Below are 14,820 nucleotides of genomic sequence, written 5' to 3' on the forward strand. Positions count from 1 at the left end.
TTAGAAGCAGTGAAAAGTTTGTATCGAGGATGTAAGGCATGTGTACGTGTAGGAAGAGAGGAAAGTGATTGGTTCTCAGTGAATGTAGGTTTGCGGCAGGGGTGTGTGATGTCTCGATGGTTGTTTAATTTGTTTATGGATGGGGTTCTTAGGGAGGTGAATGCAAGAGTTTTGGAAAGAGGGGCAAGTATGAAGTCTGTTGGGGATGAGAGAGCTTGGGAAGTGAGTCAGTTGTTGTTCGCTGATGATACAGCGCTGGTGGCTGATTCATGTGAGAAACTGCAGAAGCTGGTGACTGAGTTTGGTAAAGTGTGTGAAAGAAGAAAGTTAAGAGTAAATGTGAATAAGAGCAAGGTTATTAGGTACAGTAGGGTTGAGGGTCAAGTCAATTGGGAGGTAAGTTTGAATGGAGAAAAACTGGAGGAAGTAAAGTGTTTTAGATATCTGGGAGTGGATCTAGCAGCGGATGGAACCATGGAAGCGGAAGTGGATCATAGGGTGGGGGAGGGGGCGAAAATTCTGGGAGCCTTGAAGAATGTGTGGAAGTCGAGAACATTATCTCGGAAAGCAAAAATGGGTATGTTTGAAGGAATAGTGGTTCCAACAATGTTGTATGGTTGCGAGGCGTGGGCTATGGATAGAGTTGTGCGCATGAGGGTGGATGTGCTGGAAATGAGATGTTTGAGGACAATGTGTGGTGTGAGGTGGTTTGATCGAGTAAGTAATGTAAGGGTAAGAGAGATGTGTGGAAATAAAAAGAGCGTGGTTGAGAGAGCAGAAGAGGGTGTTTTGAAATGGTTTGGGCACATGGAGAGAATGAGTGAGGAAAGATTGACCAAGAGGATATATGTGTCGGAGGTGGAGGGAATGAGGAGAAGTGGGAGACCAAATTGGAGGTGGAAAGATGGAGTGAAAAAGATTTTGTGTGATCGGGGCCTGAACATGCAGGAGGGTGAAAGGAGGGCAAGGAATAGAGTGAATTGGATCGATGTGGTATACCGGGGTTGATGTGCTGTCAGTGGATTGAATCAGGGCATGTGAAGCGTCTGGGGTAAACCATGGAAAGCTGTATAGGTATGTATATTTGCGTGTGTGGACGTATGTATATACATGTGTATGGGGGTGGGTTGGGCCATTTCTTTCGTCTGTTTCCTTGCGCTACCTCGCAAACGCGGGAGACAGCGACAAAGCAAAAAAAAAAAATATATATATATATATATATATATATATATATATATATATATAGGGGATAGGGGATTAAGAATACTTCCCACGTATTCCCTGCGTGTCGTAGAAGGCGACTAAAAGGGGAGGGAGCGGGGGGCTGGAAATCCTCCCCTCTCGGTTTTTTTTTTTTTTTTTTTTTTTCAATTTTCCAAAAGAAGGAACAGAGAATTGTGCCAGGTGAGGGTATTCCCTCAAAGGCCCAGTCCTCTGTTCTTAACGCTACCTCGCTAATGCGGGAAATGGCGAATAGTTTGAAAGAAAAGAAAGATATATATATATATATATATACAGGGGATAGGGGAGAAAGAATACTTCCCACGCATTCCTCGCATGTCGTAGAAGGCAACTAAAGGGGATGGGAGCGGGGGGCCAGAAACCCTGCCCTCCTTGTATTTTAACTTTCTAATAGGGGAAACAGAAGAAGGAGTCATGCGGGGAGTGCTCATCCTCCTTGAAGGCTCAGATTGGGGTGTCTAAATGTGTGTGGATGTAACCAAGATGAGAAAAAAGGAGAGATTGGTAGTATGTTTGAGGAAAGGAACCTGGATGTTTTGGCTCTGAGTGAAACGAAGCTCAAGGGTAAAGGGGAAGAGTGGTTTGGGAATGTCTTGGGAGTAAAGTCAGGGGTTAGTGAGAGGACAAGAGCAAGGGAAGGAGTAGCACTACTCCTGAAACAGGAGTGGTGGGAGTATGTGATAGAGTGTAAGAAAGTAAACTCTAGATTGATATGGGTAAAACTGATAGTTGATGGAGAGAGATGGGTGATTATTGGCGCATATGCACCTGGGCATGAGAAGAAAGATCATGAGAGGCAAGTGTTTTGGGAGCAGCTGAATGAGTGTGTTAGTGGTTTTCCTGCCTGAGACCGGGTTATAGTGATGGGTGATTTGAATGCAAAGGTGAGTAATGTGGCAGTTGAGGGAATAATTGGTATACATGGGGTGTTCAGTGTTGTAAATGGAAATGGTGAAGAGCTTGTAGATTTATGTGCTGAAAAAGGACTGGTGATTGGGAATACCTGGTTTAAAAAGAGAGATATACATAAGTATACGTATGTAAGTAGTAGAGATGGCCAGAGAGCGTTATTGAATTATGTGTTAATTGATAGGCGCGCGAAAGAGAGACTTTTGGATGTTAATGTGCCGAAAGGTGCAACTGGAGGGATGTCTGATCATTATCTTGTGGAGGCGAAGGTGAAGATTTGTATGGGTTTTCAGAAAAGAAGAGAGAATGTTGGGGTGAAGAGAGTGGTGAGAGTAAGTGAGCTTGGGAAGGAGACTTGTGTGAGGAAGTACCAGGAGAGACTGAATACAGAATGGAAAAAGGTGAGAACAAAGGAGGTAAGGGGAGTGTGGGAGGAATGGGATGTATTTAGGGAAGCAGTGATGGCTTGCACAAAAGATGCTTGAGGCATGAGAAGCGTGGGAGGTGGGCAGATTAGAAAGGGTAGTGAGTGGTGGGATGAAGAAGTAAGATTATTAGTGAAAGAGAAGAGAGAGGCATTTGGATGATTTTTGCAGGGAAATAATGCAAATGAGTGGGAGATGTATAAAAGAAAGAGGCAGGAGGTCAAGAGAAAGGTGCAAGAGGTGAAAAAGAGGGCAAATGAGAGTTGGGGTGAGAGAGTATCATTAAATTTTAGGGAGCATAAAAAGATGTTTTGGAAGGAGGTAAATAAAGTGCGTAAGACAAGGGAACAAATGGGAACAAAAGTGAAGGGGGCTAATGGGGAGGTGATAACAAGTAGTGGTGATGTGAGAAGGAGGTGAAGTGAGTATTTTGAAGGTTTGTTGAATGTGTTTGATGATAGAGTGGCAGATATAGGGTGTTTAGGTCGAGGTGGTGTGCAAAGTGAGAGGGTTAGGGAGAATGATTTGGTAAACAGAGAAGACGTAGTAAAAGCTTTGTGGAAGATGAAAGCTGGCAAGGCAGCAGGTTTGGATGTTATTGCAGTGAATTTTAATAAAAAAGGGGGTGACTGTATTGTTGACTGGTTGGCAAGGTTATTCAATGTATGTAGGATTCATGGTGAGGTGCCTGAGGATTGGCGGAATGCTTGCATAGTGCCATTGTACAAAGGCAAAGGGGATAAGAGTGAGTGCTCAAATTACAGAGGTATAAGTTTGTTGAGTATTCCTGGTAAATTATATGGGAGGGTATTGATTAAGAGGGTGAAGGCATGTACGGAGCATCAGATTGGGGAAGAGCAGTGTGGTTTCAGAAGTGGTAGAGGATGTGTGGATCAGGTGTTTGCTTCGAAGAATGTATGTGAGAAATACTTAGAAAAGCAAATGGATTTGTATGTAGCATTTATGGATCTGGAGAAGGCATATGATAGAGTTGATAGAGATGCTCTGTGGAAGGTATTAAGAATATAAGGTGTGGGAGGAAAGTTGTTAGAAGCAGTGAAAAGTTTTTATCGAGGATGTAAGGCATGTGTACGTGTAGGAAGAGAGGAAAGTGATTGGTTCTCAGTGAATGTAGGTTTGCGGCAGGGGTGTGTGATGTCTCCATGGTTGTTTAATTTGTTTATGGATGGGGTTGTTAGGGAGGTGAATGCAAGAGTTGGAAAGAGAGGCAAGTATGCAGTCTGTTGTGGATGAGAGAACTTGGAAAGTGAGTCAGTTGTTGTTTGCTGATGATACAGCGCTGGTGGCTGATTCATGTGAGAAACTGCAGAAGCTGGTGACTGAGTTTGGTAAAGTGTGTGAAAGAAGAAAGTTGAGAGTAAATGTGAATAAGAGCAAGCTTATTAGGTACAGTAGGGTTGAGGGTCAAGTCAATTGGGAGGTAAGTTTGAATGGAGAAAAACTGGAAGTAAAGTGTTTTAGATATCTGGGAGTGGATCTGGCAGCGGATGGAACCATGGAAGCAGAAGTTAATCATAGGGTGGGGGAGGGGGTGAAAATTCTGGGAGCCTTGAAGAATGTTTAGAAGTTGAGAACATTATCTCGGAAAGCGAAAATGGGTATGTTTGAAGGAATAGTGGTTCCAACAACGTTGTATGGTTGCGAGGCGTGGGCTATGGATAGAGTTGTGTGCAGGAGGGTGGATGTGCTGGAAATGAGATGTTTGAGGACAATATGTGGTGTGAGGTGGTTTGATCGAGTAAGTAATGTAAGGGTAAGAGAGATGTGTGGAAATAAAAAGAGTGTGGTTGAGAGAGCAGAAGAGGGTGTTTTGAAATGGTTTGGTCACATGGAGAGAATGAGTGAGGAAAGATTGACCAAGAGAATATATGTGTCAGAGGTGGAGGGAAAGAGGAGAAGTGGGAGACCAATTAGAGGTGGAAAGATGGAGTGAAAAAGATTTTTAGTGATAGGGGCCTGAACATGGAGGAGGGTGAAAGGCATGCAAGGAATAGAGTGAATTGGAACGATGTGGTATACCGGGGTCGACGTGCTGTTGATGGATTGAACCAGGGCATGTGAAGCGTCTGGGGTAAACCATGGAAAGTTCTGTGGGGCCTGAATGTGGAAAGGGAGTGTGGTTTCGGTGCATTATTACATGACAGCTAGAGACTGAGTGTGAACGAATGTGGCCTTTGTTGTCTTTTCCTAGCGAGACCAACCCTATCATATGCCTTCTCCATATCCATAAATTCTACATACAAATCCATCTGTTTTTCTGGGTATTTCTCATATACATTCTTCAAAGTAAACACCTGATCCACATATCCTCTACCACTTATGAAACCACACTGCTCTTCCCCAATCTGATGCTCTGTACAGGCCTTCACCCTCTCTGTCAATACCCTCCCGTTTAATTTCCCAGAAATATTCACAAACTTATGCCTCCGTAGTTTGAAAACCCACCTTTATCCAGTTTGCACTCTGCATGCATTCCACCAATCCTCAAGCACTTCATCATGATCCATACATACACTAAAAATCCCTATGAATCAGTCAACAACACAGTCATCCCCTTTTTTAATAAATTCCACTGCAATACCATCCAAACCCACCAGCTTGCCAGATTTCATCTTCCACAAAGCTTTCACTGCCCCTTCTCTGTTTATGAAACCATTCTCTCACTTCGCACACCACCCCGACCAAAGCACCATATATCTGCCACTCTATCATCAAACACATTTAAGAAACTTTTAAAGTACTCACTTCATCTCCTTCTTACTTCATCACTACCTTTTATTACCTCCCTCACTGATGCTTCCAATTGTTCTCTTGTATTATGCATGTTATTTACCTCCTTCCATAACATCTTTTGATTCTCCCTAAAATTTAATGACACTCTCTCACCCCAACTCTCATTTGCCCTCTTTTTCATCTCTTGCACCTTTCTCGACCTCCTGCTGCTTTCTTTTATACATCTCCCAGTCATTTGCACTACCTCCCTTCAAGTATTGTCCAAACACCTCTCTTTTCTCTTTCTCTAACATCCTTACTTCTTCATCCCACCCCTCACTACCTTTCCTATTCTGTGCACCTCCCGCCTTTCTCATGCCACATGCATCTTTTGCACAAGCCATCACTGCTTCCATAAATACATCCCATTTCTCACCCACTCCCCTCACATCATTTGCTCTCACCTTTTGCCATTCTGCACTCAATCTCTCCTGGTACTTCCTCACACAAGTCTCCTTACCAAGTTCACTTACTTGCACCACTCTCCTCTCCCCAACATTCTATCTTTTTTCTGGAAATCTCTACATATTTTCACCTTTGCCTCCACAAGGTAGTGATCAGACATCCCTCCAGCTGCCCCTCTCAGCATATTAAGATCCAAAAGTCTCTTTTTTACATGCCTATCAATTAACACATAATCAAATGATGCCCTTTGGCCATCTCTCCTACTCACGTACTTATACTTGTGTATATCTCTCTTTTTAAACCAGGTATTCCCAATGACCAGTCATTTTTCCGCACACAAATCAACAAGCTCTTCACCATTTCCATTTACAACACTGAACACCCTATTTACACCAATTATACCCTCAACTGCCTCATTACTCACCTTTGCGTTTAAATCACCCATCATTATAACCCAATTTTGTGCATCAAAGCTGCCAATACATTCACTTGCTCCCAAAACAATTGCCTCTCATGATCTTTTTTCTCATGACCAGGTGCATAGGTACCACTAATCACCATCTCTCTGCATCCACTTTCAGTCTTACCCAAATCAATTTAGAATTTACTTTCTTATGCTCTATCACATACTCCCACAATTCCTGCTTCAGGAGTAGTGCCACTCCTTCCTTTGCTTTTGTCCTTTCACCAACCCCTGGCTTTACTCCCAAGACTTTCCCAAACCACTCTTCCCCTTTACCCTTGAGTTTTGTTTCACTCAGAGCCAAAACAATCTTGTTTCTTTCCTCAAACTACCTATCTCTCCTTTCTTCTCATCTTGGTCACATCCACACACATTCAGACACCCTAGTCTGAACCTTCAAGGAGGATGAGCACTCCCTGCTTGACTCCTGTTTCCGTTTTTCCCTCACTCATATTCTCCATATTACCAAACCATTCCAGCACCCCTTCTGCTTTCTCAACCACACACTTTTTTATTCCCACATATCTCTCATACCCTCTTATTACTTACCCAACCAAACCACCTCACACAGCATTTTGTCCTTAGACATTTCTTCTCCAACACATCCATCTTCCTCCACACAGCCTTATCTATAGATCATGTCTTGCATCCATATAATATTGTTAGGACTACTATTCTTTCAAACACCCATTTTTGCCCTCCCAGATAATGTATTCTCTTTCCATACTTTCTTTAGTACTCCCAGAACATTTTGTCCCCTTCTTCCACCCTATGACTCACTTCCATTTCTATGGTTTCATTCACTGTCATGTCCACTCCCAGATATCTAAAACACTTCATTTCTTCTGATTTTTCTCCATTCACACTTACACCCCCAACTATCCTGTCCCTCATCCTTACTGAACTTAATACCCTTGCTTTTATCCACATTCACCCTCAACTTTCTCCTTTCGTACACTCGTCCAAACTCGGTCACCAACTTCAGCAGTTTCTCACTTGAATCTGCCACTAATGCTGTATCTTTACATCTTAATGAACTTTATTTTCCCACAGTCTGGACTGTTCTAAGTGCCTGTGGTTAGTAGATTTATTTTCAAGTTACATTCTGATTGCGTTTATAGCACAAATGTTTGACACTTAGGAGAATCTGAATAATATAGGGACTCAGTGATAGGAGTCGATGGATGGAGTATGACCAACATGGCAGCTTTTGACACTTAAGAGAATCTGAATCAAAATAAAGACTCAGTTATGAGAGCTGATAGATGGAGTATAACTAAGGTGGTTAGCATGCATCAACTCTGAGTTTGATGTGACTGTAAAGGCCCAAGATCTTTACATAAAAATTTTCTGATTTGTAGGTCAATAAGGATGTATAGCAGTCTGTGAGCTGTTAGAGATGATGGATCAGAGAAACAAAAAGGTTTCCAAAAAAGGAAAGAATTTTTTTCATACTTGTCTGCTGTTTCCCATATTAGTGAGGTAGAGACAGGGACAGACCAAGAAGGTCCACATTTTTTTTCATCCATTCTCCAGCTGTCATATGCAATGCAAGGAAACCACTGCCTCTGCAGAAATAGATGTGAATATATAGAACTGATAGGAATTTATTTGTTTATTAAAGGAGAAATACGGCCCTGTAGGGTTGGTTCATGTGGATGCCCACCCCGACCTTCAAGAGGAGGTGTTAGGGAGCAAGTTAGGCCATGGGACACCCTTTAAACGGGCCTATGATGAGGGCCTGCTGGATTGTTCGCGAGTCATCCAAATAGGCCTCAGGGGTACAGCTCTTACCTCTAATGACTGTGACATTGGCAGAAACCTGGTAAGTGACAAGATTTCTTGTTATATGAAGCAGAAAACGTTATGGCAGAAACCTGGTAAGTGACAAGATTTCTTGTTATATGAAGCAGAAAACGTTATCTCGGAAAGCAAAATTGGGTATGTTTGGAGGAATAGTGTTTCTGACAATGTTATATGGTTGTGAGGCATGGGCCATAGTTGTGCGGAGGAGGGTGGATGTGCTGGAAATGAGATGTTTGAGGACAATATGTGGTGTGAGGTGGTTTGATCGAGTAAGTAATGAAAGGGTAAAAGAGATGTGTAGTAATAAAAAGAGTGTGGTTGAGAGAGCAGAAGAGGGTGTTTTGAAATGGTTTGGTCACATGGAGAGAATGAGAGGAAAGATTGACAAAGAGGATATATGTGTCAGAGATGGAGGGAATGAGGAGAAGTGGGAGACCAAATTGGAGGTGGAAAGATGCAGTGAAAAAGATTTTGAGTGATTGGGGTCTGAACATGCAGGAGGGTGAAAGGCGTGCAAGGAATAGAGTGAATTGGAATGATGTGGTATACCGGGGTCGATGTGCTGTCAATGGATTTGAACCAGGGCATGTGAAGCGTCTGGGATAAACCATGGAAAGTTTTGTGGGGCCTGGATGTGGAAAGGAAGCTGTGGTTTCAGTGCATTATACATGACAGCTAGAGACTGTGTGAACAAATGAGGCCTTTGTTGTCTTTTCCTAGCACTACCTCGCTCACATGTGGGGGGAGGGGGTTGTCATTTCATGTGTGGCAGGGTGGTGACGGGAATGAATAAGGGCAGGCAGTATGAATTATGTACATGTGTATATATGTACATGTCTGTGTGTGAATATATATATATATTTTTTTTTTCTTTTTTTTGCTTTGTCGCTGTCTCCTACGTTTGCGAGGTAGCGCAAGGAAACAGACGAAAGAAATGGCCCAACCCACCCCCATACACATGTATATACATACGTCCACACACACAAATATACATACCTACACAGCTTTCCATGGTTTACCCCAGACGCTTCACATGCCCTGATTCAATCCACTGACAGCACGTCAACCCCGGTATACCACATCGCTCCAATTCACTCTATTCCTTGCCCTCCTTTCACCCTCCTGCATGTTCAGGCCCCGATCACACAAAATCTTTTCACCCCATCTTTCCACCTCCAATTTGGTCTCCCTCTTCTCCTCGTTCCCTCCACCTCCGACACATATATCCTCTTGGTCAATCTTTCCTCACTCATTCTCTCCATGTGCCCAAACCATTTCAAAACACCCTCTTCTGCTCTCTCAACCACGCTCTTTTTATTTCCACACATCTCTCTTACCCTTACGTTACTTACTCGATCAAACCACCTCACACCACACATTGTCCTCAAACATCTCATTTCCAGCACATCCATCCTCTTGTGCACAACTCTATCCATAGCCCACGCCTCGCAACCATACAACATTGTTGGAACCACTATTCCTTCAAACATACCCATTTTTGCTTTCCAAGATAATGTTCTCGACTTCCACACATTCTTCAAGGCTCCCAGAATTTTTGCCCCCTCCCCCACCCTATGATCCACTTCCGCTTCCATGGTTCCATCCGCTGCCAGATCCACTCCCAGATATCTAAAACACTTCACTTCCTCCAGTTTCTCTCCATTCAAACTCACCTCCCAATTGACTTGACCCTCAACCCTACTGTACCTAATAACCTTGCTCTTATTCACATTTACTCTTAACTTTCTTCTTCCACACACTTTACCAAACTCAGTCACCAGCTTCTGCAGTTTCTCACATGAATCAGCCACCAGCGCTGTATCATCAGCGAACAACAACTGACTCACTTCCCAAGCTCTCTCATCCCCAACAGACTTCATACTTGCCCCTCTTTCCAAAACTCTTGCATTCACCTCCCTAAGAACCCCATCCATAAACAAATTAAACAACCATGGAGACATCACACACCCCTGCCGCAAACCTACATTCACTGAGAACCAATCACTTTCCTCTCTTCCTACACGTACACATGCCTTACATCCTCGATAAAAACTTTTCACTGCTTCTAACAACTTGCCTCCCACACCATATATTCTTAATACCTTCCACAGAGCATCTCTATCAACTCTATCATATGCCTTCTCCAGATCCATAAATGCTACATACAAATCCATTTGCTTTTCTAAGTATTTCTCACATACATTCTTCAAAGCAAACACCTGATCCACACATCCTCTACCACTTCTGAAACCACACTGCTCATCCCCAATCTGATGCTCTGTACATGCCTTCACCCTCTCAATCAATACCCTCCCATATAATATATATATATATATATATATATATATATATATATATATATATATATATATATATATATATATATATATATATTTTTTTTTTTTTTTTTATACTTTGTCGCTGTCTCCCGCATTTGCGAGGTAGCGCAAGGAAACAGATGAAAGAAATGGCCCAACCCCCCCATACACATGTATATACATACGTCCACACACGCAAATATACATACCTACACAGCTTTCCATGGTTTACCCCAGACGCTTCACATGCCTTGATTCAATCCACTGACAGCACGTCAACCCCAGTATACCACATCGCTCCAATTCACTCTATTCCTTGCCCTCCTTTCACCCTCCTGCATGTTCAGGCCCCGATCACACAAAATCTTTTTCACTCCATCTTTCCACCTCCAATTTGGTCTCCCTCTTCTCCTTGCTCCCTCCACCTCCGACACATATATCCTCTTGGTCAATCTTTCCTCACTCATCCTCTCCATGTGCCCAAACCACTTCAAAACACCCTCTTCTGCTCTCTCAAACACGCTCTTTTTATTTCCACACATCTCTTACCCTTACGTTACTCACTCGATCAAACCACCTCACACCACACATTGTCCTCAAACATCTCATTTCCAGCACATCCATCCTCCTGCGCACAACTCTATCCATAGCCCACGCCTCGCAACCATACAACATTGTTGGAACCACTATTCCTTCAAACATACCCATTTTTGCTTTCCGAGATAATGTTCTCGACTTCCACACATTCTTCAAGGCCCCCAGAATTTTCGCCCCCTCCCCCACCCTATGATCCACTTCCGCTTCCATGGTTCCATCCGCTGCCAGATCCACTCCCAGATATCTAAAACACTTTACTTCCTCCAGTTTTTCTCCATTCAAACTCACCTCCCAATTGACTTGACCCTCAACCCTACTGTACCTAATAACCTTGCTCTTATTCACATTTACTCATAACTTTCTTCTTCCACACACTTTACCAAACTCAGTCACCAGCTTCTGCAGTTTCTCACATGAATCAGCCACCAGTGCTGTATCATCAGCGAACAACAACTGACTCACTTCCCAAGCTCTCTCATCCCCAACAGACTTCATACTTGCCCCTCTTTCCAAAACTCTTGCATTTACCTCCCTAACAACCCCATCCATAAACAAATTAAACAACCATGGAGACATCACACACCCCTGCCGCAAACCTACATTCACTGAGAACCAATCACTTTCCTCTCTTCCTACACGTACACATGCCTTACATCCTCGATAAAAACTTTTCACTGCTTCTAACAACTTGCCTCCCACACCTTATATTCTTAATACCTTCCACAGAGCATCTCTATCAACTCTATCATATGCCTTCTCCAGATCCATAAATGCTACATACAAATCCATTTGCTTTTCTAAGTATTTCTCACATACATTCTTCAAAGCAAACACCTGATCCACACATCCTCTACCACTTCTGAAACCACACTGCTCTTCCCCAATCTGATGCTCTGTACATGCCTTCACCCTCTCAATCAATACCCTCCCATATAATTTACCAGGAATACTCAACAAACTTATACCTCTGTAATTTCAGCACTCACTCTTATCCCCTTTGCCTTTGTACAATGGCACTATGCACGCATTCCGCCAATCCTCAGGCACCTCACCATGAGTCATACATACATTAAATAACCTTACCAACCAGTCAACAATACAGTCACCCCCTTTTATAATAAATTCCACTGCAATACCATCCAAACCTGCTGCCTTGCCGGCTTTCATCTTCCGCAAAGCTTTCACTACCTCTTCTCTGTTTACCAAATCATTTTCCCTAACCCTCTCACTTTGCACACCACCTCGACCAAAACACCCTATATCTGCCACTCTATCATCAGACACATTCAGCAAACCTTCAAAATACTCACTCCATCTCCTTCTCACATCACCACTACTTGTTATCACCTCCCCATTTGCGCCCTTCACTGAAGTTCCCATTTGCTCCCTTGTCTTACGCACTTTATTTACCTCCTTCCAGAACATCTTTTTATTCTCCCTAAAATTTAATGATACTCTCTCACCCCAACTCTCATTTGCCCTTTTTTTCACCTCTTGCACCTTTCTCTTGACCTCCTGTCTCTTTCTTTTATACATATCCCACTCAATTGCATTTTTTCCCTGCAAAAATCGTCCAAATGCCTCTCTCTTCTCTTTCACTAATACTCTTACTTCTTCATCCCACCACTCACTACCCTTTCTAATCAACCCACCTCCCACTCTTCTCATGCCACAAGCATCTTTTGCGCAATCCATCACTGATTCCCTAAATACATCCCATTCCTCCCCCACTCCCCTTGCTTCCATTGTTCTCACCTTTTTCCATTCTGTACTCAGTCTCTCCTGGTACTTCCTCACACAGGTCTCCTTCTCAAGCTCACTTACTCTCACCACCCTCTTCACCCCAACATATATACCTTGAGATTTATAGGTATGTATATGTGCATGTGTGGACGTGTATGTATATACATGTGTATATGGGTGGGGTTGGGCCATTCTTTCATCTTTTTCCTTGCGCTACCTCGCTGATGCAGGAAACAGTGACAAAGTATAATAGATAAAATAAAATGAAGCAGAAAAGGGCTCTTGAGAAGGCTAGGACTCTTATATTAGTGGGATGAGCTGCAAGACTTTCAGTAAAAATAAGTAGTCAATACCTGGAGAATACTAGGGAACCCAGGACAGTTAGGAAGTTGGGGTGGCCAGGACCCTTGATATGATATGACAGCAAGAATTCTTGAGGTAACTTAGATGCCCAGCACCCTTGGTATATTTATGATCCAAAACCTGTGGTATACTAAGATAACCAGAACCCTTGGTGTACAAAGTTGCTTAGGGTTTTTAGGCTTATGACTTCACTCATCCTCCTCTGTATCAGATTCAAATATATAAGGTACATCTATTTGTTTTCTTTCATAATATAATTATAGTACTGCAGAGGTAATGCTGTGTGTTGATTGCAGGGGTTCCGTGTGGTAGGAGCAGAAGAATGTTGGCATAAGTCTCTGGCACCACTCATGGAAGAAGCAAGGCAGCAGATGGGTGAGAGACCTGTCTATATCTCCTTTGACATTGATGCCATTGACCCTGGCTTTTGTCCTGGCACTGGTAAGTGGAAGGGAAACAAGTGGCAGACAAAATTTGTAGCTATTAACTTTCCATGGAATTCACTGCCCTCATATCATATATCATGTTTATTGCTATCTATTCAACACTTTCTGTCAGATCTGTATGTTTCTCTTTGTAGGAAAACCAAACTGAGAAGTACACTCTGATTTCATTTTAATTTATATACTGCAAATAGTTCACTGAAAGTTTCTACATCTGTGCACCAAAGTGCAATATATATGTATTAACCAACCAATTATTGTTTCCTTTTATATATCTTTTTATGTGGTCTTTTGGCAGCAGGGTAGGCATTGTGTTGATGGCTAAGTTACTTGCATACGCAGGTTAGTATAACTTGCTCACCTTTCTTTATGTCCCATCCTCATTACTTTGTATTTAGTTGGGTTAGGATTCATCATTCATGTATCTGACCAATTCTGGAACTTGTCCAAATTTCCGTGTAGGTTGATGCAACCTTAGTCGCACCTTACTGCTTTCATGACTTTAGCATCATCTGCAAACATTCAATTATGATCCTAATTCTCCTGACCTGTCATTTTGAATATCAGGAGTGATAGCGACTCCAAGACTAAGCTCTATAGTATTTAGTGGAATTCCAACTCATTTAGATGAGACATGCTTAACATGCCCTCTTGTCTTCTCTATTCACATAAACTAAAGGAGCCTTCCTCTTATGTATGACTGAATTTCTAGTTTCTTTACTAGCCTTTTGTGTGAAATAATGTGAAATGTTCGTTGGCAGTCTGAGAGCATACAACACAGTACCCATCTCTTTTATGTACACCAGGGTTAGTGGAGACACTTTGGCTTGAGTCAGTGGCATTCCAGTTTTCTCTTCATGAGTACAGGTTAGCTGTTGCTGCAAACAAATGTTCCTTTGGTCCTTTGGGCTTGTGTATTGGTTGCCACAAAATTTTTCCTTTGTTATTCACCATTTTGCTTAGGAATGAAGGTGAAACAAAGGATGGAAAAGATTAGTGTTAGAAAATATTACATGATGCTTACAAGGTTTCTTGACCAAGAAAAGGTTAAAAAATGGTTTTAAGAAATGCTGCTTTTTGGGACTCATATGGTATCTCTTTTCTCCACTTACTTGTACCACAGACCTGCTGAAGCTGTAGACCCTCTTTCTCTTCTCCTAAGATGAGAGCTACTCTTGGATGCTCCAGACTGGTCTGACTGTATGTTTATCTATGTGCTCTAATTACTACCTGTTTATTCATATGGAGAGGAAGCTTTAATTTGTGGGGCATCAAATCGCACATTTGAATTTTTATCATAAAAACTATTGAAT

General features: G+C 42.4%; 1 protein-coding gene across 2 annotated transcripts in view; it reads left to right on the forward strand.

Moving 5' to 3' along the window:
- Positions 1-14,820, forward strand: part of LOC139765299 (guanidinobutyrase-like) — a 140,796-nt gene that overhangs the window by 111,532 nt on the left and 14,444 nt on the right. For both annotated transcript variants that reach the window (XM_071692685.1, XM_071692686.1), the window contains exons 5-6: positions 7,862-8,062; positions 13,361-13,505. In XM_071692685.1, the coding sequence (XP_071548786.1) occupies positions 7,862-8,062; positions 13,361-13,505 (346 nt within the window). The remainder of the gene's footprint in view (positions 1-7,861; positions 8,063-13,360; positions 13,506-14,820) is intronic.

This window comes from Panulirus ornatus, chromosome 53, assembly GCF_036320965.1.
Source record: "Panulirus ornatus isolate Po-2019 chromosome 53, ASM3632096v1, whole genome shotgun sequence".
NCBI lineage: Eukaryota > Metazoa > Arthropoda > Malacostraca > Decapoda > Palinuridae > Panulirus > Panulirus ornatus.